The 26225-nt window shown below is 43.5% G+C and overlaps 3 protein-coding genes across 3 annotated transcripts; 2 read left to right on the top strand and 1 right to left on the bottom strand.

Annotated features, from left to right (window-relative positions):
• On the top strand, nucleotides 1-5103 carry LOC310990119 (kelch-like protein 11). The gene is made up of 2 exons (XM_083977376.1): nucleotides 1-690; nucleotides 2147-5103. The coding sequence occupies exons 1-2, from the start codon at nucleotides 107-109 to the stop codon at nucleotides 3729-3731; spliced, it is 2169 nt and encodes a 722-aa protein (XP_083833502.1). The 5' UTR covers nucleotides 1-106; the 3' UTR covers nucleotides 3732-5103.
• A 1045-nt stretch (nucleotides 5104-6148) lies between these two features.
• On the top strand, nucleotides 6149-14832 carry LOC310990126 (7-methylguanosine phosphate-specific 5'-nucleotidase-like). Its single transcript, XM_083977388.1, has 9 exons — nucleotides 6149-6236; nucleotides 6663-6761; nucleotides 7770-7839; nucleotides 7935-7981; nucleotides 8514-8599; nucleotides 8684-8773; nucleotides 12528-12690; nucleotides 12784-12984; nucleotides 13893-14832. The coding sequence occupies exons 1-9, from the start codon at nucleotides 6234-6236 to the stop codon at nucleotides 14001-14003; spliced, it is 870 nt and encodes a 289-aa protein (XP_083833514.1). The 5' UTR covers nucleotides 6149-6233; the 3' UTR covers nucleotides 14004-14832.
• Nucleotides 14833-15911: 1079 nt separating this feature from the next.
• Nucleotides 15912-25581, bottom strand: fkbp10a (FKBP prolyl isomerase 10a). The gene is made up of 10 exons (XM_083977377.1): nucleotides 25284-25581; nucleotides 22700-22845; nucleotides 22419-22608; nucleotides 22174-22319; nucleotides 21129-21333; nucleotides 20028-20173; nucleotides 19729-19918; nucleotides 18742-18884; nucleotides 17817-17980; nucleotides 15912-16649 (listed from the first exon to the last, which is right to left on the bottom strand). Exons 1-10 carry the CDS (start codon nucleotides 25487-25489, stop codon nucleotides 16476-16478), a joined length of 1710 nt encoding a protein of 569 aa, XP_083833503.1. The 5' UTR covers nucleotides 25490-25581; the 3' UTR covers nucleotides 15912-16475.
• Nucleotides 25582-26225: the final 644 nt, after the last annotated feature.

The following is a 26225-nucleotide window of genomic DNA, read 5'->3' as shown; positions in this document are numbered from 1 at the left end:
AATGTCAACTCATTTATTTACCGATTTATACAAGTGACGGATGTGAACGTCGGCTGTGAAACGCGCTTCGCGGTGCTCCCCTTCTGTTTTGGTGACTCCTCCATGTATGTGTGGCTGCGTATGTCGCCTCCTCTCCTTCACTAGTTTATTTCACCTCCCGTCTCTGCTCTCCCCCAGCAGCAGCAGCAGCAGCAGCAGAATGGCAGCGGCGGCCCCCAACCCGGAGGACTCCGCTCGGAGCAGCAGCAGCAGCAGCGGCAGCGGCAGCTCCAGCAGCAGCGGCAGCGGCACACCCAGCGCCCTCGCCGGGGACGGAGACGCGGAAGAGGCCGAGGACTTCACCTCCTCCTCCCACTGCTCGGAGCTGTCTCGGCGGCAGAACGAGCAGAGGAAGCAGGGCTTGTTCTGCGACGTGACGCTGGCCTTCAGCAGCGGGGCGGCCGCCAGCAGCGTCCAGGTCTGTGAGTTCTCGGCCCACAGGTCCGTGCTGGCCGCGGCCACCGACTACTTCACCCCGCTGCTCGGGGGGCAGTTCTCCGAGTCGCTGTCCGGGCGGGTGGACATGAAGGAGTGGAGCTCGGAGCAAGGGCCGGACCCGGAGACGGTGGAGAGTGTGATCCAGTACATGTACACGGGGGAGATCCGCGTCAGCACCTGCAACGTGCATGAAGTGCTGGAGCTGGCTGACAGGTAGGATCAGTTTACTCAGTGTGTGTGTGTGCAGTCTGATTTCTTGTAGTGTATAATAGCCTACTGCTTTTTAGGTGGGTACACTTTATACCTGTATCACATTGCATTGCATTGCATTGCATTGCATTGCACTTATTGTACTGCCTGAGTTGTCAATGCTTGTCATGTTGTAGTATTGTGTGTTGGATGTTGTACGTACACAGTGACAATCAATTTCCCTTCAGAGGGATTAATAAAGTAAACCAACCAACCATCCAACCAACCAACATAGACTATAGTTAGATAGTTTTGTTGTTGTGGGTATAATGAAATAATAATACATTTTAGGTTAGGTTAGTTTATTGGTCTCCAACAGGGAGAAATTTGTTGCGGAGACAGGGAACATGTTGCATACATAAGAAAACACATACAGTACAAAAAGAACAATTTTCAGTGGGTAGCCTATATACTGAGTATCACATACACATCCACCACTGTGTGTGTGTGCCAGAGGTTTTGACAGTCAAAGCATGAGGCCTTGTGTGTGTGTGGCTGCCCTGTTGTTGTTGTTGTTTTTTTGCTGAAATCTGAACCTGCTCTGACCCAACCGATCAATCACAGACCCAGTCACAGTGCCTTCTTAACATGTTTTTGTGTCATTTTTAGCTGCCTGACTAATGTGAATTTCCCTCTAGGGCTGAATAAAATATCTATCTATCTATCTATCTATCTATCTATCTATCTATCTATCTATCTATCTATCTATCTATCTATCTATCTATCTATCTAATCAGTCAAAGTCAATGTATCTTTATGGGTTTGTAAGCCAGGAAGATGCAGACACAGAGACATTCAGACACACTGTAGCCTACAATACACAGAAGGACAACAACAGATAAAATGTCATAGTGGGGCAGATTAAAAGAACCTTATAGTAGGGATAAAACACGTGTAAAAACTAATAGGCTATATCAATAAATAAACAGCATGAAAGCTTAAAGTGCAGATGCAAAGTGACCAAGCAGGTGTAGATTTCCACAGACTGAACAATCTGTGCAAATAATATGTCAAGTAGGGCCGAAAAGGTGTAGGTGTGGCCGCAGCTTATTTTGCCTTACACTATTTAAAAGAATGAAAGCTGCATAACAGAGCAAGATAACGAGATAGATAACACAATTTAAAATGATTTTTAACTAAACTGAGAACAATAAATAAGATTATCTAAGTGATAGTCTTACAATTTATCAAGTTTATATCTTATATTACATACAGTATATGCCTTTTATACATACATACATGTGTGTTATCCATAATGTATAATACTCACTCATTTTATAAATGCATACATACTGTACATAGCGATGGACTGGACTATCCATCACAGTACGAAATTTATTACACAAGTCATTACATTAATGAGGCTACTCATTAGTAATCAATGCATTATGTGTGTGTGTGTGTTTTGTCCTCGCACCAGGTTCCTGCTGCTGCAGCTGAAGGATTTCTGCGGGGAGTTCCTGAAGAAGAAGCTGAGCCTGACCAACTGCGTGGCCGTGCACAGCCTGGCCCACATGTACACGCTGGACCAGCTGGCTCTCCGCGCCGCCGACATGATCCGCCGCAACTTCCACAAGGTGATCCAGGACGAGGAGTTCTACACGCTGCCCTTCCACCTGGTCCGGGACTGGCTGTCGGACGCGGAGATCACGGTGGACTCGGAGGAGGTGCTGTTCGAGGCCGTGGTGAAGTGGGTGCAGAAGAACCCGGAGGAGCGCAGCCGCTACTTCGAGGAGCTGTTCCGCCTCCTGCGGCTGCCGCAGATCAAGCCCACCTACCTGACCCGCGTGGTGAAGAACGAGCGGCTGGTGGCGGCCAACGAGGCCTGTATGCGGCTGGTGTCGGAGGCCGTGGAGGGCCACGCCATCCGCTTCGAGAACCTTAAGTCCACCGACATGGAGCTGTGGTCCTCGCACATGGCGTCCTTCCAGCCGCGCTTCGGCCAGAACATGGACGTGATCATGGTGGTGGGCGGCGTGTCCGAGGGCGGCGACTACCTGAGCGAGTGCGTGGGCTACTTCATCTACGAGGACCGCTGGGTCAACCTGCCGCACATCCACAACCACCTGGACGGCCACGCCATCGCCGCCACCGAGTCCCACGTCTACGTGGCCGGGTCCATGGAGCCGGGCTTCGCCAAGACGGTGGAGCGCTACAACCCCAACCGCAACACCTGGGAGCAGGTGAGCAACCTGACCACGCGCAAGCATTCCTTCGGCCTCACCTGCATCAAGGACATCCTGTACAGCATCGGCGGCCACGGCAACTTCAGCCCGGGGTTCAAGGACGTCAGCGTGTACGAGCCCGAGCAGGACAAGTGGCACAACCTGGAGTCGGCGCCCAAGATCCTGCGCGACGTGAAGGCGGTGAGCGTGGAGGACCGCTACGTGTACGTGACGGCGCGCACGCCCGTGGACACGGACAACGAGGACGGGCTGAAGACGGTGACCACGCGCTACGACACGGAGAGCCGCCAGTGGCAGGACGTGGACTCGCTGCCGCTCATCGACAACTACTGCATCTTCCAGATGGCCGTGGCCTCCACCAACTTCTACCACACCGCCTCCTGCTGCCCCAAGAGCTACACGGAGCGCGACGAGGTGGCGCGCCAGAAGATCAGCACGCGCATCTCCGACGAGATCCTGGAGAGCCTTCCCCCGGAGGTGACCAGCATCGAGGGCGCCGCCATCTGCCACTTCGACGAGGACGTGTTCATCATCGGCGGCTGGAAGAACAGTGACGACGTGGACAAGCAGTACCGCAAGGAGGCGTACCGCTACTGTGCAGAGAGGAAGCGCTGGATGCTGCTGCCGCCCATGCCCCAGCCTCGCTGCCGCGCCACCGCCTGCCACGTCCGCATCCCCTACCGCTTCCTGTACGGCTGCCAGCGCTACCCCATGCCCCAGAACTTGGCCCGACAGCGAGATCGCATGCAGCAGATGCAGCAGCTGCACCGGCGCACGCTCACCCTGCGCCGGCAGCTCCAGTCCCAGATCGAGTGCTGAGCAGGAGCTACTACGGTTCTACCTGAGGATCCCGTCGTTCCCATAGCAACCATCGACATCCACATCATCATCATAGTTAAACCGCCCCCCATTCCTTCATAATAACACGCCGCGTGGGTCTTGTGTTGCTCTCATACCACATTTCATTGAACTGAACTCTGTGCCATTGGCTCATCCTGTGTTGTGTTGATTTGTCTGAAAGCCATTGTAAGTGTGTGGGGAAGCCCGAGGGGACCTGCTGGTGGTGTGTGTGTGTGTGTGTGTGTGTGTGTGTGTGTGTGTGTGTGTGTGAGGAGGGATGTGATGGATGTATACATGTGAATAAGAGTGTTATATAACAGCCAACAACTGAATATCCTTTTGTCAAGTCTGTTGGTTCAGATGCTGTTTATCTGTTTGTACATAAATAGTATAAAGCTGTATATGTATACATTTATATGGATATTTTACATTCCGTTATTGTATGCCTGTACTTGGAGGGCGATGTGACGTTACTACTACTAATTGCATTTCTACATTCAGTCCAACCTGCTTAATGAAGTCTCATTCCACTGTAACACTGTGACAATCTCCTCATGCCAGTATAAGATCAGTCTCAAAGTCTTAACTCTTAAACTTATATCATAGTAGCTCTGCTTGTTGCTGCGCAGCCTCCACAGCTAAATAGGAACTCATTCAGAAAGGCTGTGAATCTTCAAAAACACAAAAAAAAACAACAACCTGTAGACTAGTTTGCTTTCTAGATTGCAGTTTCTCCTCAACAAATGTATATTTCTGTCAGTTTTGTTGCTCACAGTAACGCTCGAAAACAAGAACGTGTGTTTTCCAGGTTTGTGGAGAGGTGAACGGACGAGAGGACTGTAATTTCCAAAAAAAAAGATGTGAAAAGATGTTAAAATGAAATGAAATCATTCCCTTTGAGTTACCGTAACACTGAAACTTTCTGTTTTGGCCACTGCACTTAGCACCAATCATCAGCAATGGCTCAATCATTCCTTATTTTTTGCACTTTGGCAGCTTGTTGCTCGGAGGATTCCCATTCATCCAAGAGAGATACATGGGAAATGAGGATTAAGTGTGACTGCCAGGGTGTGTGTGTGTGTGTGTGCGTGCGCGTGTGAGTGATTTTTGCAGTTGTCGCTCTGCAAAGAAAGCTTCTCTAGAAACTGCACTTTCTTTGACATTTAATTGTAAAAGTCTGACAGAGGCGTTGGGATTTTAGTTGCCACGGCACTTTGACTTTGCTTAATTCATTGATTTCATATCTGACAAGGTGATTGTATTTTGGAAATGGTTTGTTTTAGCCAGCTCAGAGCCGATGAGTTTATGATCTTTGACTTAAAAAAAAGAAAATTAAAACATGTTAACATTGTTTTCAGATTTTTTTCCCTCTCCCCTACATTAAATGTCTTGTAAAACCATGTGTTCCTGTACTTGAATGCCAGCTGGGTGTACATTTGAGATCTGTTATGTTTGTACCATGGTCTCCCCTTCACCCTCCAAAGAGGCTTAGAGATGAGATTCAGACTTAAAGTCAAAACAAAACAAAAAAAAGGGATTGTAATATGAATGTGTTGTGACTGACATTCAGATATTCCCACTGTCCATGCAGCGCCTATTAGCTATTACAGCGTAAAGGTTACAGAGCGCAGAAATGATATTCATTTCCACTTTATGACCAACATCGATAGCACTGCGAATATTTAGTGGTATAAGCTATGTAATTTGCTTTGCATGTGATAGTCTGACATTGTGTCCTTAATATTGGATGTGAGAAATGCTAATGTCATCACTTGCAATTAAAGTTGTTTTGTAAGACAGATGGTTGCACATGTAGTGTATTATTGCTCTGTTGGAATTAACTAGTTAAAGAGGATTTACCCTAAAGGCTTGTTATCCCTAGTAATACATTAAATTAAATTGATTAGTTACACAGTTGTAGCTCAAATTACTTTACTTTTTTAGAATCTCGATTAATTTAGAATGTTTATATGACCACAATAGATGTATTTATATATTAAATATTTATATTTTGTTGGATGGGGGTGGGAACCCTAAATCAGTGTCTTTGCCTCGGGGGGAAGAATACACAGTGCCACCTCCACGTTATGCAAGGCGGAGTGCTGCTGCTTTCATGAGCTTCTTATGGACTCGTAATTGTAGAAACAAGAAAGAAAGTCGGTCCTTTAAGCAAAAAAAATAAAAACAAAACAAAACGTAATCTTTAAATGTTTAGCTTTTATCCAAACACACGGCGGGTTTTATACACGATCTACACTGTAAATCTCATTAACTTCACTCACGCGTTTAAATGTACCACTACAGAACATGAGCGAAGAAACGAAACGAGGAACTCCGACACTTTACGATGGAACGTGAACGCAGCAGAACGGCAACATACGAAAATCTGTCGTGCAACATTGCAACCAACGGACAGGGCAGCGGATGACACGGATTTCATCTTGAAAAACCTCCACGGACCGGCCACACTTTTCAAACACAATGGTAAAATTTCATTCAGCAGGTTTCTGGTAAAAAACAACACAAAACAAAAACGTCTCAGTTGAAAAACGATGCACTTTACAGCAGCTAAACTGGCTCAATGAACGAGCTGTAGCGTCGTTAGCTGACGGTCGCTTTGTTAGCTAGCTGTGAATTCAAACATAAACAATCAGTTTCAGTTCAAAGTCCGTGTATTGTGTTGTATTGTATTGTATTATATGTTAGAGATGTGTAGATAAGGGTTAATTCAGCCAAACTGTGTGTGTTATTGAGCTGTAAGTAGCAGCTGTCCGGTTAGCTAACCCTCCTTCCTTATCCCAGCCTGCACAAACAACCTCAGTCTGAAATGTTGTATAAACTGGCTGCATGTCCCTCCCTCCTTCTGTCTCTCGTTATTAATGACACTGATAAAACTTGTACTTATCTCAGATCCCGGAGCTGTCCAAGCCCTCGGTATGTATGAAGGACCCGAAGAAGGTCCAGGAGATCCTGGAGTCCATGTCGACAGCTGGCTCCAACACCGTGCAGGTAAGCTAAGTCCCTGATCTGTCACAGATCTGAAATTAATACACAATAAAATATACACAATCAAAAGTTTGAACACGCCGTCTCATTCATTTATCACTTTCTACATTGTAGATTCGTACTGGTGATATCAAAACAATGAAGGAACATACATTAAGTTATATTAGTTAAAGGGATAGTTCAACATTTTGACAAATTAGCTTATAGCCATATGAGTTGGTTTATGACCTTTAATTATCAGTGCATGCTGTTTTGAGATCTGCGGGGCAGAGACCCGAGCTGCTCAATGAACACAATGGAGGTGAACGGTACAGGTCCCCTGTCCCTCATCATCAAACTCATCAAATACACAATCCAACAACTCCACAACGCTCTGGTGGACAAGTTGTGACCTGCACATTCACCACGCTATGAAATAATCATGTATAGTATAATATAATATAATATAATACTCAGAACTACTTGCGCTTTTCAAATCACTCCGCCCAGCCTTGTCTGGAATGTAGTTCCAGCTGCATTTGCCAAAAACAACTCTGTCTCGTAATGTTTCATTATTATTTCAAAGCGTGGTGAATGTAGGTCACAACTTCACCATGAGAGCATTTTGGAGTTGTTGGATTGTGTATTTGATGAGGGACAGGGGGCCTATACTGTTCACCTCCATTGTGTTCACTGATAATTAAGGGTAATAAACCTATCCCTATGACTATACGGGGAAATATGGCAAAACAAATATTGGAAAAACAAAAACCGTTCCAGGTGACGGCCTAATGAAACTGATGACAGAATCAAAAGTGTGCAAAAAGCAAAAAGTATAGCTACTTCAAAGAATCTAAAATCTAAAACATTCTGCTTTGTTTAACAATTTTTTGGTTACTACAGTTGCATATGTGTTCCTTCATAGTTTTGATGTCTTCAGTTTGAATCTACAATGCTAGAAAAACACTTCTATATATATAGAGAGAGAGATATTTATATGAAAGGTTGATATTCATTTTCTCTCTGATCTAGGTGATCTCAGATTTCGACATGACCCTAACCAGATTTGCATACAACGGCAAACGGTGTCCAACGTGCCACAGTAAGTCAGTCCAGGCCTGAGGTCTGAGGTTGTCATGTGTTATGTAGAGTTTGGTATTGAACGCTGTTTCATGTGAGTGTGTTTTTTATTTGCAGATATCCTGGACAACAGCAAACTGATCTCTGAAGAATGCAAAGAACAGGTGAGAGAGAAGCTCCGGGCTGGACCGGTGCAAACACAGAGGCATCATTATCTCATTGTCCTGCTTTTACAGTGTTTTATATACATATATATTTTTAAAATCCAAATCGGATTAGTACAAAATATAATTTAATGATAAATAAACTTCTACTTAAATATGCATTTGACAGTTCATTCATTAGTCTCTTGCATTAGGACTCTCTGCCCTCTAGTGGCTAATAGGAGGAATGGAAACACAGGAACACCTGGCATTTATTTCACAGTAAAGCAAATAGTTGGATATCATTATAGTCCTATTTACTTTTGACTCATACTTTTTCTTAAAGCTTTTTTTTTTCTGAAATGTGACTTATTTTACAATTAGATCAGATATTACCTAAGTGTGACGATGGAAAAATACAAAAAGATCGTCTGGACCTTGTTATTGCTGTGGTTAATGGTTTCTCCCTGAGTCCTTGTGATATAATATAATGAAGGCTATTTCAGTGTCAGACCCAGTCTCAGTTTTCTGACCCCTGCTCTGTGTCCATCAGCTGAAGGAGCTGCTCAATACCTACTACCCCATCGAGATCGATACTTCGCGGACAATAGACGAGAAGTTGCCTCTAATGGTTGAGTGGTGAGTATTGAGTTAAACGGTTCGTCAGTTGTTTTAAAATCGATACTGTCCATGTGTTCATGACTCCGCTCCGCTGTCTCGCAGGTGGACTCGAGCCCATAATCTCCTGGTCCAGCAGAAGATCAGGAAAGACCTCCTGGCCACGGTGGTGCGGGAGTCTGAGGCCATGCTCAGGTCAGACCAGCAAATCTTTAACGTGTAATCTTGTGCTGAAAATGACAAATAAATGGCCACTTGAACCGCCGTCTAAGATTACACCAGTGATACAGCTCTTAGATGATGCACATTAATGTGAATGTTGTTCTGTAGTGTCAGGCCTTGATCGATAGAGAGAGATATGATGCACTGATCAATACTTTCCTGCTCCTCTGGCGCTGTTACACTGAAGACTGTTTCTCTCAACGTCTCCACTCCAATTATTTAACCATCCTTCCTGGAGAAAACAGGAAGTAACATGTGTGAATGTTTGGCTGCTCAGGGCTTGTGTATGTAACACATCCACTGGTTGTGTTTATAAGAAAATAACAACCAAGTTCGACAACACTTTGATTTTGTTATTTTCAACGACATACAATAATATTCTAACATTATTGTAGATTCTTATTGAAATATCACTTGGACTGAATATACAATCATGGTTTCCCTTATACTTCTGTAACATATGATGTTATAATAATCATATTAATAATAATAATGATAATACATATTATTTGTTGGCGCCTTTCAAAGCACCCAAGGTCGCCTTACAGATAAAAGAACAATAGCAAAAAACATAATAGGAAACAATTCAAATGATAAAAGAAAAACAGAAAACAATACAGGGATGCAAACAGGTGACTTGTGTGAATCATTCAGATCCGAAGAGTTTTTGTTTTGAGGGGGGAGGGGGGGTCTCAGCGTCTCAGCTGGGGTCAGTAAAATGTTTTTCTAACAGGCTGACAGTGACAATCACGGGAAAGTGAGGCGAACTCATTCATGGTTTCTGATCATACTGATAACTGCCTACCTCCAATGTTGATGCGCGACGTGCGCGCTCGTTACCCAAAGCGGCGCGTATCCGCGTGCAGTAGGTACTTACATTACTGTGTCAGTGTCTCCCACGGAGCTCTGCCCCGTTTCAGAGGTGAAGGAGAGACGTCGCCTCCGCGATGTAGAATGTGTTCAATTAAAGTTAAACTAACACATTATATAGGCCTACATGTCCATTACACACTTTTAGGCCTTAAAATGTCTTAAATTTGTTGAATTATTGTGTTCAAGACTTAAATAAGACAGCTCTTAAATTTTCGTATGCCCACCATGGGCGAGCATTTCACTCGCATTTGCCCCTAAAAAAAAAATACATGTGTGAACCAGGAAAATCACAAAAAAGAAAGAGCACAACCTGCGATTGGTCAAAAACTACAAATCCCACAATTCTCTGCTCTCAACAATAACAGTAGTTGTGTAAGTAAGGGAGAGTGGAGCTGTCGGTGAAAAGAGGAAACAACGCCACGTCTGGTCCTGTTCTATGTTGTTCGTTCACACCGTCACCGTTTATTCGTTACGTCCGCGGTGTAAAAGGCCGTGACGCAAAGACGCGATTAGGCGCGAGACGCGATTAGGCGGGCGACGCGGTATACGCGACTTTTTTTTTTTTTGCGACAATACACCCGATTCTTTTATGGCGACGGGACCTTCGCGTCTTCGTCCTTTTCATCGTGTTTGGTGGGAAGACCCACAGGGGGCTTCCCACCAAACACGAGGAACGCTTTTTTTTCGCTCGAGTTGTGACGCGCGACCAAACGCGAGATACGCGATTTATCGCTTCTTGACTCGTGTCAAAAAAAAAATTTGCGAGCCCGCCAACAACTTTTTTTTTTTTTTTCAAAGGAGGTTCAACTGGACTTAGTTATTTGTCTAGGAAGACGTTTCACCTTCATCCAAGAGGCTTCATCAGTTCATGTAGCATCTGACCAGGCTGGGACTGGTCCAACTATCTGGTGTGGAGACTCAGTAGAAGTCCAGTTGCTTTCGATTTAACCTCCTTTGAAATACTATGACCTGGACAAATGAGAATATGCACAGGCCTACAACAACATTTCTGCTCTCACCAACCATGGTTGAGGTCACAACGCTGCTGTAGCTGCTCTGGAAGTCCGAGACGTCTGAGGCCAAACGCCGCCGTCGCTTCTGATCCATGACGGCGAGCCACCAGGTCACTGACTGGAGAGTTTTAAAGTCGGCACATGAACGCAGCTCAGACCGGCCGGTGCCTCAGCGCGGTGATCAGCAGGACGCTATAGCCTACCCAGTACCGGCCAGCTCAGTACAGAGGGGGGGGGCGATAACGTGACGCACAGTATACTGTTATGAGACACATTATGCATCCCAACTGTCTTTTTTTTTTAGAGGATTTTTTTTTTTTTTTTACCAAGAATGCGCCCAAAAAAATCATGATCCAGGGGCCAAAATTCGAAACAAATATATATTTTTTAATCATAATTCTCATTATTCTCCTGATGTCGGTTTAATGTAAACAGATTGCGCTGATATGCGAGAGTAATGTGACAGCGGGGCAGTGCTGCAGCTGCTGTGCTGTGATGGACCTGATCAGACTGGTGGTGGTCCACAGTCAATCAGTCCCAGATCCTCCACCGTCAGCAGATCCCCCGAAAGCCCCCGCAAATAATACATCGACAAGAAGTTAAGTGGCAAGTTGCACCTTTTCGTCGGCTTATTATTTGCGGATTTTTTTTTTATAGCCTATATAACGTCACTGCAACATGCGGCTCTCAGTGCTTGTCGGTGTTGTGTCTATAAATTGTGAAATAACTTTTCCTCGATAGAAATATGAGACGTGGTCGACAGGTTTCATTCATCCATGTTTTGGCAGACAATACAAATAACCAATGATAATGAGATTTCCACCGCGCCGAACCAATGACGTGGCTGGAATAGAGCCAGTCAACAGTAACACGTGCATTTGTTTGGGTTGCTGCAGATGTGCACATCAGCTGACACCGCCGGTAAAAGAGAGAGAGAGAGAGAGAGAGAGAGAGAGAGAGAGAGAGAGAGAGAGAGATGTCTCGAAAAAAAAACAGTAAAGGAGAACTTGGACAAGTGACTGAAAAGACGCGTGGTGCGCAATGGGGACACCAGGCTGGAGCGGACCGTGGTCACGGTGCGGCCGCTCTGCTGCTGCTCACCTCAGTGTGTGCGACAACTCATTCATGGTTGTCTCTGATTATACTGGTAACAGCCTACCTATTCACCTCCAATGTAGACGCGCGCTCGTTACCCAAAGCGGCGCGTATCCGCGTGCATTCGGTGCGACGGCGCCGCCGTTTCCCCCCCGTGCATCATGTCCGTTGCTGTGTCAGGCAGGTGTCTCCCACGGAGCTCTGCCCCATTTCAGAGGTGAAGGAGAGACGTCGCCTCCGCGATGTAGAATGTGTTCAATTAAAGTGAAACTAACACATTATATAGGCCTATATGTCCATTACACACTGAATGGGATGTTAAATCCCATGTCTTTATTTCTTCAGTTTATTTTAATAGTAATAATTATGACTAACATTCAGTGAAGACCTAAAAATCAGTATCTCCAAAATTGAAATATTGCAATGGTTTTTATTTTTTTAAAGCATTTTTAATCTAGAAATGTTGGCCTTCTGAAAACTGTCCATCTATATGCACTCAATACTTGGTTGGGGTTGAACTACTGGAAATTGACTTTTCTGTGATATTGTTAATGATGAGCCCCCCCCCCCCAATTCCTCTCTTTTTTGGTCCTGACCCGTTTGCATCCCTGACAATAGAACAGAACAGTAGAAAAACAGAAACAGAGGAAGCACAGAAAAATACAGATGACTGAATGAATGGATCATGAAGCTTCCTTCGTGATGTCACCGTCACTAATAATAACAGCGACTCCGTGTTCTGACAGAGACGGCTTCAAGCTCTTCTTCGACCACCTCCATGAGCACAGCATCCCTCTGCTCATCTTCTCCGCCGGGATCGGAGACGTCCTGGAGGAGGTGATCCGCCAGGCCGAGGTCTTCCACTCCAACGTCAAAGTCTTCTCCAACTACATGGACTTTGATGAGTCTGTGAGTAGCTACACACACACACACACACACACACACACACACGACTACCTCAGGACGACAACGATGGAGACATGTGTTGTTCTGCCTCCACAGGGAGTCCTGAAGGCCTTCAAAGGAGAGCTGATCCACATCTACAACAAGCGGGAGGGCGCTCTGCTCAACACCGGACACTTCCAGGAGCTGCGGGCGCGGCCCAACGTCCTGTTGCTAGGAGACTCTCTGGGAGACCTGACCATGGCCGACGGCGTGCAGGACATGGAGAACATCCTCAAGATCGGCTTCCTCAATGATAAGGTCAGTAAAAAACGCATGTTCACACATTCTTCAAAACACTAGATGACTGTAGCTGGGTTTCCATCACAGGTTTTCAAAATATAAAAGTGATATTTGTAAAATTGCTATTTGCAGGTGTTTCCATTAAAAGATGTTTTGCAAATGAGCCATAATTCTCCTAAAATCTAGTTTAGTTTGGTTTTTCACATATACGTACATGTTATTGTGTGACACCACCTCAGTTTTATCAGACTGAACCTCACACGCCTAAGTTTTATTAAAATAACCCAGTTGGGTGGAAACGGTACAAAATGTGTTCTCTTCTTGTGAATGAAGAACAAACTTTTAACAGCGACATCCCATACTACTCATAAAATCACGACCCGTGAGACTCAATTCAAGTTCAAAACATTTTGCTTTTAGTGATTTAGCCACTACGACAGAGGGAGAGCGAAGGGAAACAGAAAAAAATTAAATTGTAAATGTGAAAAAAGTGTTTCCATTGACCATATTCACAGCGTCGCCATCTTTCCTTACGTCTTAACTCAGGGTGGGTCCAGTTCCATTGCCATAGTCATAGCAGTAGGTTCGTTACCTTTAATTGTCGGTGCAAGCTATTTTTAGAACGGCAGAGCAGAGCCGCGAGCTGCTCAGAGCTACGCTACAGAGGCTAATGGGATTTCTTGGTTTCCCTCATTGAACTCATCAAATACACAATCCAACAACTCCAAAACGCTCTGGTGGACAAGTTGTGACCTGCACATTCACCACGCTATGAGATAATAACACAAATGCAGAGACAGCTTGATGAAAACCTGCGCATTGCCTTCTCCTTCCTGCATGAATTTACCTCAAAAACAACTCTCAACTATCCTTTTAACTAGTACATTTTCTGACATTGTCCTCTACTGATGTGTTTCCGTCTGCAGGTGGAGGAGAGGAAGCAGATGTACATGGACTATTTCGACATTGTGCTGTTACAAGACGAAACCCTGGACGTCCCCAACGCCGTGCTGCTCTACCTCACTGGTAATAAATGACCTGAGAACTGACTGTGTCACTGTCCACTGGCCTTCGGACACTATGGTGCTAAACTATGGAGAGGCTCCTCTTCAGAAAACCTGGTGACAAACCAACTAGGAATGTCTTGAGTGTTTTTTTTTATCGTACGTAAACGTATCGACGCTCACTCCTGTGGATGAGTCCGAGTCGGCACAAACATCTCCTCATCTCCTCCCACGGTAACGGTTCAGCTGATGTTAGACAATACTGCAAATGATGGAAACCAGATTCTCACTTTTTACCTGTATGCATGTGAGTGTGTGTGTTTTTATGGGTGTGGTTTTTTTTTTATTATTGGTTTGAGGAACAGTGAGTTGTGTGTGACGGTTCTTGTTTTCATGTGGGATCATTTACTGACAAAGGGAAAGAAACATGCGGCTCAGTGGCAGCGCTCGACTTCCAGCCTCTTTCAATTAAAACTCATTTTACAGCTCATTTTAACTTGAAAAGAAACGCTGTCGACACCGTTCTCCACATTTTACCTCAGTGTGGTTTCTTCTTTTATTGTCAAGCTCACAGTACAATTAGTATTTTCCGTTAAAGCTCTTGTTTAGTTGTTGTATCACCTCGCCGCAGTGCCAGTGAGCGGCGCACAGAAAGCTACACTACACTGACCAGTGAAGTAAGTAGACGAGCAGAGGCAGAAATATCTGAAGCTCTCACAGGGTGCTACCTCACAACTGTTCCAGTATTTACACGGACAAACACACTTTTCTTTTTTTTGACTATGTGGTTTTGGAAAAGATGAATCCAGACGTCTTGTCACGTCCTGCACTGCCATAACGTCTGAGCAGCTTTTAACCTGAAGTTGTATGACACAATATCCAACAGTGTCACATTTTTTAACATTTTTTTTGTCCACCATGTTTCCTTGTCAAAGCGTGTCTGAAATAAAAAAAATCAGTTTCATCTATTTCTGAGCTTCATGTTTCCTTAAGTGAGACACTACAGGCAAAAACACAGTTTTTTCATGCACTGATCAATTTTGAGATTTTGGGCTATTTTTCTTCCTAAACATGTATTCTTTCAGAAAAGTTGAAAGAAATGGTAGAAAATCCACATAAAGGTTTTTATTTTCCTCATTTTCTCTTCTATCATCAGTAGTTTTCTCCTAAATTCACCAAAAGTTAACAGCTACTGTGACACACTGTGCTGTGCCTGTTGTCTGAGCCATGTCATGTCTCTACTGAACAATGATGTAGGCTCCAAAAATGGTCGTTTCCTCCGTATCCACAACCAATCGTAAAAGTACGATTCACATGAACAATCTATAGAATTTTACAGTACAAGTCTCTAAAGGCCGTTTTCTCAAAATGAGTTTTTCTTCAGACTCTGAGCTAGAAATCTCCACTACAGCAGCACCTACATCCACCAAACCTTCCAGTTTGATTCCTGTCTATATTCTGAAGGTTTTTACAGGGGGGATTGTTGATGTATCATTCACAGCCTGATTTATACAACATTTTATTCCTAAAAACATGGCAAAATCTGATTTTTTTAGGGCTGGTGACAGTATTTTCTCATTTACAGAGTGATAAAAAAGAGATCTCCAAAATCCCCTCTGTAAAAACTTCTGATTCAGATTTCAGTTCGGAAATGTATGCAAATTAGCGCATATTTAATTAGATATAGCCTCATTTACATATTTAAACAAAAAATTTGACAACTTGTTGTAATACAAAATGTTTTGTCTTAATGTAAGTGATAAACTTGGGAAGTTTCATGGTGATATCTGTTAGTTAAAATTCTTACCCCATTCACCACTAGTGTCTCCCCCAAAGACTGAATAGTCTGCACACAAACAGAACAACGTCTCATGTTTTATTATAAAACATTTTATTTCATGTTTCACAACACAACCCCTAATATCCTTTACTGTTATAGATTTTATTATAGCACAAACTAGCTGCTCCCAAACTGTACAACCAGTGGTTTTTACATTAGTTTCATATCACAGTGGGGCAGATAGAGACTTTTACTTCATGAGCACATCAGCAAACTCTGTAACTAGGAGCAAACATGTTAGTTTGTCATGTAAGCACACACTCGTCTCTCCAGGGGGGGGCGCGGCCCTGTCCCAGAGAAACCCTCAAGTACCAACTCGTCATAAAACAGCACAGTGGCTCCACCCAAATATTTTTTAAGGCCGTATGATGTCATCTGTCATCTTTTCTTCCAGGGGAAAATATTTTCTTTATAATTTCTTTCACAGTTTCAAACACCTCGGACACAGACCATCTCTCGTTGTTAAGGTGGTTCTCCTGCAGAGGGTCCAGATGTCAGACTGACCACCTTAAATAAAAGCTCGCACTATAATGCGGAATGTTTTCAAGATAGCAGCACGCCAGTTGCCAAGACGACAGTGTGACCCCCCCCGCCCCCACACACACACGTGTCCGTCAGTAAACGCCGGTTCATTAACAACCACTAAAGTTACTCTCATGTCACCGTTACAACTCATCTCGTCTCACGCCAGACGCCTCGCGCAGCTCCGACTCCATGATCTTCCCGTCTCCGTTGCGGTCCTGGTTGTCGAACATCCCCCTGATGATGGTGTCGGCATCGAACCCGGGCCGCAGACGACCTCGGCCCTCTTTCACCTGGATCATGATGAAGGATGAAAACTGGACAGAACAGGAAATCAGGATGGTTAGACGTTAAAGAGTTTCATATCAGAGGAGTTTCCAGAGTATTAGGGGCCACATTGAGAAAAAAAATTTTTCACAGACTTCAAGAATAAAGTCAGACTTTTACTAGAATAAAGTCATAATATTTTAACCTGTTGTACAGGAGGAAAGATGTTAAAATGAGGCTGTGGATTTTGTTACACTGTACTTCACAGTATCTGCAGAAAGAACCAGGCGGACTTGGAGGAAATCGCTGCTTTTTTCTCATAAAATTGCCACTTTATTCTCGTAAAATTATGACTTTATTCTTGTAAAAGTATGATTTTATTCTCATAATATTATGACTTTATTCTCGTAATATTATGACTTTATTCTCATAATATTATGACTTTATTCTTGTAGAACTGTGACTTTATTCTCATAATATTATGACTTTATTCTTGTAGAACTGTGACTTTATTCTCATAATATTATGACTTTATTCTGGTAATATGATGACTTTATTCTCATAATATGATGACTTTATTCTGGTAATATGATGACTTTATTCTCATAATATGATGACTTTATTCTGGTAATATGATGACTTTATTCTTGTAATATTATTACATTATTCTCATAATATTTTTACTTTATTCTCGTAAAATGATGACTTTATTCTCATAATATGATGACTTTATTCTCATAATATTATGACTTTATTCTTGTAGAACTGTGACTTTATTCTCATAATATTATGAGTTTATTCTCATAATATTATGACTTTATTCTTGTAGAACTGTGACTTTATTCTCATAATATGATGACTTTATTCTCATAATATTATGACTTTATTCTTGTAGAACTGTGACTTTATTCTCATAATATTATGAGTTTATTCTCATAATATTATGACTTTATTCCTGTAAAATTATGACTTTATTCTCATAATATTATGACTATATTCCTGTAAAATTATGACTTTATTCTCATAATATTATAACTTCATTCTCATAATGTTATGACTTTATTCTCATTATGACTTTATTCTCGTAATATTATGACTTTATTCCCGTAAAATTATGACTTTATTCTCGAAGTCTGTGAAACACATTTTTCTCAATGTGGCCCTAACACTCGGCCGTACCAGATGTGAACTAGGTGAGTAGGTTGAGACTCTCTCACCTCCTCCAGAGGAACCTCCTTGTCCCCGTTCAGGTCCATAGCAGGGAAGAGCGGGTCTGGCCCGTCTCCCAGCCACAGGAACATGAAGCCGTCAGGAACTCCTTTCTGCAGCTCCACCAGCTCCAGCTCGAAGAAGAGCACGGCGCTGCTGGGGACGCTTCCAGCTGCACACAGCAGGACCGAGCAGGAAAACATGAGTCAGCGACAGCGTGGAAGGAAAAGTGAGTCGCTGTGTCTCAATTCGAATACTTCCATGAGTACACTACTTCTTACTTCTGTTGTGCGCAAAGTCCTACAGTTATTGTTGTCTCATTTCATTTAATTTCCCTTTATTTGTTTATTTGTAATGGGACTCATATTACTCATGAACATATTCATGAACATACAAAAAAAATTGTTTGTTGTAAATATGCCAGATTTAGCCCAAGAGCTAATTTCCATCTGTAGTCCCATAGTCCTCAAAAATATTTATATTTTTTTTATATTACTATGAAATTGACTGTTATTTCTAGGCTATTTCTTTACATTATGACGTAATTTGCAGCCTGTAAATTAAAGGGTTACCAAAACAAATGATAAGCATAGTGCAAGTGAGCGTTAATTACTGTGATTACTTTGGTTATAGTTTGTACACTTAATTATGAGTTAACATTTTTTGTTTTTCTGATCTTTAGTTTCAAAATTGCAGTGAGTTTTTTGGGCCTGTTCTTAGCCTCTCAGCGGCTCTTTAGGTTGAAGTCGCTACAGTTAGTGTAAGTATGGAAGTATTTGAACTGAGACACAACGTGTGTGTGTGTGTGTGTGTGTGTGTGCGTGCGTGTGTGTGTGTGTGTGTGTGTGTGTGTGTGTGTGTGTGTGTGTGTGTGTGTGTGTGTGTGTGTGTGTGTGTGGTGGTGTCATCGGTGCAGCTCTAATGACGACTGACCTCCGTTCTCCCCGTGCCCCCTGTGCGGAGGAACGACCACCTCCCTCCGTTCCCCCACACACATGCCGCTCAGACCTTCCTCCAGACCCGGGATCACCTGGTTCGCTCCCAGCGTCGTGATGGACGGAGAGTTGAGCTGATCCCTGCAGAGAGAGACAACGTTACTTATTACCACTGGATTTAAAATAAATACAAATTAAAGGGATACTTCACCCAAAATCGATAATTGATGGAGGTATGTGGATGTTTCATAGTGTGTGTTTTGGACGATTCAAAAGTGAACTCTATCCACCGCCATTATATGAAAATCTGTTGCCAGCCGGACCCCCCCTGGAACTCCTAAAGCGTTTTGATAACTCTGAAAGTTCTCCAAACCCTTCCTCAGCATGACGGTGAGTAGAAAATTGGTGAATTATCGATTATCAAAATTGAAATTGCACTCATTATCTACTCACCCTCATGTCGACTAAGGGCTGGGAGAAGTTTCAGAGTTATCCGTGGCTTCTCTGAGTTACAGGGGGGTCTCGGCATGTCCATATAACGGTTGCAAATGGATACCAACTGTCTTGGCATTTCGGGGCTTCAATACAAGACGGACATTACATACGAGCAGCATGGATGTTTTTTGGTGTGTCTTTTTGTTACGAAGACAGTTGGTATCCATTTGCAACCGTTATATGGACATGCACTGCTACGCCGAGACCCCCTGTAACTCAGAGAAGCCACGGAGGACTCTGAAACTTCTCCCAGCCCTTAGTCCACATGAGGGGGAGTAGATAATGAGTGCAATTTCAATTTTGGGTGATCTATCCCTTTAAATAAAACTTGCATCCGTGCATTAAAACCTCGAGCCATGCAAGCACTAGTGCTGTTGTCACGGAGATCCCACTGAAATGTGTCACACAAGGAGCCAGCGATGATGAACATGCATGAACCAGGAGGAGGAGGAGGTGCAGTGGTGCAGAGTGAGGAGCAGGGGGCGCTCACGAGGAGTAGAGCAGCGTGCCGTCCATCAGGGAGCAGTTGTAGCGATACTCAATCAGGTCGTCGGCCTCGCTGGTGGCGGCGCATTCCTGAGGCTTGTGGGTAACTTTAACGCCCACCGGGTCTTTGGGGTTGTGGAAGTCGATGACGTGAATGTCGAAGACGAGCACGGCCGAGCCGGGGATGAAGTCGCCTGCTCAGCCGAGAGGAATAAAACACACGGACAAACAAACACTTAGTGGTTTGCTGCTCCGCTCCAGATGTATTTTAAATCCTCTTAAAAACTGTTGTTTAAAACTCACCGACGCCGTTTTCGCCGTACGCCAAGTGAGGAGGGATGGTGATCCTCCTCTTCTCTCCGGTGCACAGGCCCAGCAGAGCTTTGTCCATCCCTTGGATCACGTAGCCCTTCCCGATGTAGGTGTTGTAGGTGCTGTTCCTCTGGTAGCTGATGAAACAGAGTGTGACAGAGCCGGCCCAAGGCATAAGCAGTCATTTGGTTTAGGTGACATTCAGTATCCCAGTACTATATCACTTTAAATATTAAAGGATAGTTCAACATTTTGGCAAATTGGCCCATTGCCATAATCCCTATTTTTTTAGAACGGTGGAGCAGAGACGTGAGCTGCTCAGAGCTACGCTACGGAGGCTAATGGGATTTCTTGGTTTCCCTCATCAAACTCATCAAATACACAATCCAACAACTCCAAAACGCTCTGGTGGACAAGTTGTGACCTGCACATTCACCACGCTATGAGATAATAACAGAACGTTACCAGACAGAGTTGTTTAGAGGTAAATTCATGCAAAACTGCTGATGCATGTTTCCGTCGGGAGCAGTTTTTCATCAAGCAGTCTCTGCATTTGCCTCTAAAACAACTCTGTCTGGTAACGTTCTGTTATTATCTCATAGCGTGGTGAATGTGCAGGTCACAACTTGTCCACCAGAGCGTTTTGGAGTTGTTGGATTGTGTATTTGATGAGTTTGATGAGTGAAACCAAGAAATCCCATGAGCCTCCGTAGCGTAGCTCTGAGCAGCTCACGGCTCTGCTCCGCCGTTCTAAAAATAGCTTGCACCGACAATTAAAGGTAACGAACCAACTGCTATGACTATAGGGATTATGGCAATGGGCCAATTTGCCAAACTGTTGAACTATCCCTTTAAATGTAAATCAACCCCAGGCTGCACTTTTAGCTGAATTTGTTTCCATTTCAGAATAAAAACCATAGATGGGTAAAAAAAAAACATGCCAGACTAGGATGATTCGTAATGGCAGATTAGAAAAACGAAATAAATTTGTAGTAGGTGTGTAGATGATCAATAATCAGTATTATTGGGAGTAACAGAGGGACCCAAAATAAACATTTTGCTTAGGGCCCCTTGGAGGCTTGTAAGGATCACCTGGAGTCGAAGGCCGTCCCGTCCTGGAAGGAGCCGTTGTAGTGGTAGCGGATGTAGTCCCCGGCCTGGGTGCGGCGGCTGCAGCCCTCAGGAACCTCCTTCACCTCCACGATCAGATCGTCTTTAGGGTTGAACACGTCCACCAGCAGCACCTCGAACACCAGCGTGGCCTGAGGAGGCACCAGGGTTCCTGTGGAGGGAAAAACTAAAGCAGGTCCGCACACGTCAAATAACATGCAAATATGCTTTTACATTACTGCTCAGTCAGTTGTCACATCAGCTTCAGGCCGGTCTTTATCAGCCTCATTAGTGAGGAATGGAGCTGCTTTAGGAGCAAGTTGGACTTGGACACAATGAGAACAACAACCAGCAGCCACTGGATCATACACTAATGAACTGAATTGGTTAATTCTATTGAGAAGATGAATATGACGAGTAAACTGAGTTAATATAAATGGCTGATGTTAGAAGAAATATATCAAATTGACAAACATGAATATCAACTAAATATATTTAAAATTACTAATCAAAAACACTGCAATTCCATACATAAAATCAAAATAGATAAAAAGCTCAAATCAATGAAACTGACAAATAAAGTATTATTTACTAACATTAAGTTGAGTGGAAGTTAAGTAGAATCAAATCTCCTCCTATACTAAATTTCTTGAATATATTTAGTAACTTCAATTTACAAAACTGTCCTAAATTAAATTAATCAAGGAAGTTTATTCGATTGAACTGAAACCTAAACCTCTAAAAACAAATTGAACAGGTTATTTTGACCTATGATGTGAATTTGAGGATATGAGTTTAAAGGTTTGTCATCGTTTTTAGTCCATGTTTAATAAAGTTACATAATTTTGAACAAATTAAAAAAGTGTAATCAATTTGTTTTAAGAATTTTAATATTACGTTTTTGATGCATTAATGTGATCAATCAAAGCTGTAAAGAAAAGGACATCAATGAATCTATCTATCTATCTATCTATCTATCTATCTATCTATCTATCTATCTATCTATCTATCCATCTATAGTTCGTACCGTAGCCACTCTCTCCGTACGCCAGGAATGGGGGGACGATGACGACGCGCCTCTCTCCCACACACATGCCCAGCAGCCCCTCCTCCATGCCTTTGATGAGGAAGCCCTGTCCCAGGTAGGTGTCATAGGTCACATTCTTGGAGTGGCTGCATTTAAAAAAAAAGAAGGACAAAGGTCGTGAAGAAGAGCACATAAACAGATGGAGACAACGCTGCTGCAGCCTCAGTGTGTGTGTTGCGTCTCACCTGGAGTCAAAGGCCTGACCGGACAGCAGGGTGCCGTTGTAGTGGTACCGCACAAAGTCTGAGGCGGCGGTGGTTCGGTCGCACCTCGCAGGTTTGTGGATGGTGCGGATCTGGACCTTGTCCTCGGCGTTCCAGATGTCCAGCAGCAGGACGTCGTACACCAGCACGGCATCAGGAGGAATCACTCCGCCTGTCAGAGCAGAGCAGCAGCACAGAGACTGAGCATCATGAAACCAGCAGCACAGAGAGATGACACCCACACCTGTCCTAGTCAGTCTCACCTGTCCCTATGCTGCCGTAGGCCAGGTGTGGAGGCACCGTGATCTTCCGGCGCTCGTTCACACACATGCCCTGAAGGCCCCGGTCCATCCCGGTGATGAGTCGGCCCAGGCCCACCTGGCTGATGAAGGCTTTGCCTCGGTCATGACTGAGGAAGACACAAGACACGTCAACACAGAAAGTTTCTACTCCATGATGCCAAGAGCAACTATCCAGCTGTTTTATGTGTAATCTGGAAACTTCAGGATACTGTTTGACATATCTAATATCATATATTAGTTAAGCATGAAATACTGAATTCATCATTTATAACGGTGAATGAATACTCATGTAGTTTATAAACACAGTTAAAAATGTTTTACTTATCATTGATAAGTACGAACTGTATACATACTAATGAGTATTCATGCTTTATAAATGAAGAATTCAGTATTTATTAATGCTTAACCAGTGTTGGGAACGTTACTTTTAAAAAGTAATTAGTTATAGTTACTAAGTACTTCTCCCAAAAAGTAACTGAGTTAGTAACTCCACTACTTCACTATAATAGTAACTAGTTACCAGGGAAAGTAACTATTGCGTTACTTTTTCTTTCTTTTTTTTAAGTTTAAATATGTCGAAGAACCGGAAAAATCACAAAAAGAAAGAGCACACGATTGGTCAAAAACTACAAATCCCACAATTATCTGGCCTCAACAATAACAGTAGTTAGTGTAAGTAAGGGAGAGTGGAGCTGTAGGTGAAAAGAGGAAACAACGCCACGTCTGGTCCTGTTCTAGCCTATGTTGTTCGTTCACACCGTCACCGTTTATTCGTTACGTCCGCGGTGTAAAAGGCCGTGACGCAAAGACGCGATTAGGCGCGAGACGCGATTAGGCGCGAGACGCGGTAGACGCGACTTTTTTTTTTTTTGCGACGCTACACCCGATTCTTTTATGGCGACGGGACCTTCGCGTCTTCGTCCTTTTCATCGTGTTTGGTGGGAAGACCCACAGGGGCAGACCCACAGGGGCTTCCCACACAAACACGAGGAACGCTTTTTTTTCGCACGAGCTTTTACGCGCAACCAAACGCGAGATACGCGAGAAATGCGATTTATCGCTCGTTTTGACTTTGTGTAAATTCGCGTCTTCACGAGCCCGCCCATTTTCACTACAACAACAACATTTCTGCTCTCACCAACCATGGTTGAGGTCACAACGCTGCTGTAGCTGCTCTGGAAGAGTTCCAGCTGATGAGCTACAGAGACTTTAGAGTCAGAGAGGAGCAGTGCGTCGCTGTGTCGGACTGTTTGGATTTAATGAAGAAGCTGCACAGAGTCAGGTGAGCAGAAGCTCAGGACAAACACTTCGCTCCGGGACATAATGTAGCTACACCTCACATGTTCTTGTCTTTTACCTCAGGGAGATTAAAGTAATGTCTGTTTCCACTTTCCCTCCGATCTCGGCAGCTTCCCTCTGCTAGTCCGTGTGTGTGAGGCTAAACTGCGTGCGTGTGTGGTTTGTGTACAAACTGAACACTGCCTCTGATTGGCTTAGCATGAAACCTTACTCTGCCTCAACCAATCAGCATCACTTATGCGGTTGTCTCGTCCCTCCCTCCTCCCCCCTCCCCTCACCAAAGGAGAGGAGGAAAAAAAAACAACAGTTTAGCAGCTTCTGTGTCTGAGATGAGCCAAGTCGGAGGACAACGGCTTCACTGAGTAGTTTGTAACGCGCCTCATTTAATTGTCGGTAACGGTAACGGCGTTGTAACGGTGGAAATAGTAATTAGTTAGATTACTCGTTACTGAAAAAGATAACGCCGTTAGTAACGCCGTTTATTTTAACGAGGTTATTCCCATCACTGTGCTTAACTAATGCTTAATGTACTACTTATTATAGGGCTCCAGTCCAGACTAACTTTTTCTTTTTTACTAGACTGCTACCAGTGGCCCCTAATTTAAATTTTTAGGAGCACAAGCAGAAAATTTAGGGGCGCACACTGTAAATGGACTTGCAAAGCAAATATTCACATTTCTTTTTCAGTCATGATCCTCACACACATTGACCTGCTGACACCTGTGATGACGATTACAGATTCTTTGAGTTGCCACCTCCACGTTTCACCAGTTTAAAAAAGAACAGCAAATTTACTGCTTGCATATGTGCATGTAGATGAAAATTTTACTTGCACTGTCTCAAATTTTAGGGTCTGTCCTACAGTCATAGAAACAACCAAACTGATGCATTTGTATAGAAACTATCTGTTATAACACAGATAGGAGCATCAGTGATTGACACGTCTGAAGTCATCTGCAGTCTCCATCACAGAAAACTGGCTGCAGGATTATAACGTCCTCTGTCTCCATGGTGATGATGCAAGAGGCAACAAACTGTGCAGTCTGCATTTAAACACTAATGTTTCATCTGTTGCACTAATCACAGCCTGTTATAAACATGCACAACGCAGCCATATAGTTTTCTGCTCATCAGCATCTTGTTTTGACTTTAACCACAACGTTTAAAACTGCAGTAAAGAGACAGATCACTAGTTTAAAGCTGTTAATAACATTAAAATAAAACGTGCATGTCGCTGTAACTTCACCTGGAGTCAAACTTCTTCCCGTTGTCAAAGAAGGAGCCGTTAAAATGATACCGGATAAAATCCTCCGTTTGCACCTCGCGGGGACAAACTCGCGGGATTTCGTACCGATCCACATCAACGTCCACTAAGGGTCCGGGGTCTGAGTTCACGCTGACAACCACAACATGGAGGAGAAATAAAACATAAAACCATATCATCAGATCCATCTGGAAAGTTTGGACAACGCCGCAGTCTGCCAGCGGAGCGGAGCGGAGCGCAGAGCCGAGCAGCGCCGCGAGAGTCCCGACGGTCCCGGTGAAGCGCGCGGAGACTAGATGCGCCACTTCCGGTCAAGCTTTACAAAATAAAAGGGCTCTCGCAAAGAAAATGGAATATGAAATAAATACTTTTAAGCCACTATTAATGGAAACGAACAACTGAATTTTATACGAAAAGGTTGTTTTTTTTTCTTCATTTTTGTAGTCCCACTGAAGTTTTGGTTGAAGTTACACATTCACACAGTTCCCCCTAAATAACCCTAAACCTATGGACAGTCACTCTGCACTACAACATTTTGCACAATAACGTATTTAGTAGTATTTGTAGGCCTATATCTTTATTCTATTATTTTATATAGTATATGTGTATTTATCGTATATGGTATGCATATTTCCTTTTTGTATATAGTATGCGTATCTTTTGCACTAGAATATTTGAATTCATTCTATTTTATTTTATTTTATAAAAAAATGTAATTCTCTAAATTCTTATTCTATTCTATTTTTTGGTACTTTTATGTTTGCACCTGACACCAAGACAAGTTCCTCGTGCTGTAAACTGACCTTTACTGCTCTTGGCAATAAAACAGTGTCTGAATCTGATTCTGATTCTGATTTAGGGTCAAATTAGGGTAAAAATAACTTTCCTCACCTTAATCTGCTCCATTAAAGAGGAACTATGCTG

Source organism: Trachurus trachurus (assembly GCF_905171665.1).
Source record: "Trachurus trachurus genome assembly, chromosome: 8".
NCBI lineage: Eukaryota > Metazoa > Chordata > Actinopteri > Carangiformes > Carangidae > Trachurus > Trachurus trachurus.
This window is presented reverse-complemented; position numbering and strand designations above follow the sequence as displayed.

Bases quoted from the DNA above. Each gene is read 5' to 3' on its own strand.
- LOC310990126 (XM_083977388.1), top strand. The intron at 7,982-8,513 runs GTGAGAGAGAAG...TGTGTCCATCAG, and splicing joins CTGAAGAATGCAAAGAACAG to CTGAAGGAGCTGCTCAATAC. The intron at 12,985-13,892 runs GTCAGTAAAAAA...TTCCGTCTGCAG, and splicing joins TCGGCTTCCTCAATGATAAG to GTGGAGGAGAGGAAGCAGAT.
- LOC310990119 (XM_083977376.1), top strand. From the start codon at position 107: ATGTGTGGCTGCGTATGTCGCCTCCTCTCCTTCACTAGTTTATTTCAC. The intron at 691-2,146 runs GTAGGATCAGTT...TCCTCGCACCAG, and splicing joins GTGCTGGAGCTGGCTGACAG to GTTCCTGCTGCTGCAGCTGA.
- fkbp10a (XM_083977377.1), bottom strand. From the start codon at position 25,489: ATGGATCTGATGATATGGTTTTATGTTTTATTTCTCCTCCATGTTGTG. The intron at 18,885-19,728 runs GTGAGCGCCCCC...CTCTCTCTGCAG, and splicing joins GGCACGCTGCTCTACTCCTC to GGATCAGCTCAACTCTCCGT. The intron at 17,981-18,741 runs GTCAGTCGTCAT...TGCTGTGTGCAG, and splicing joins GGGGCACGGGGAGAACGGAG to CTGGAAGCGTCCCCAGCAGC.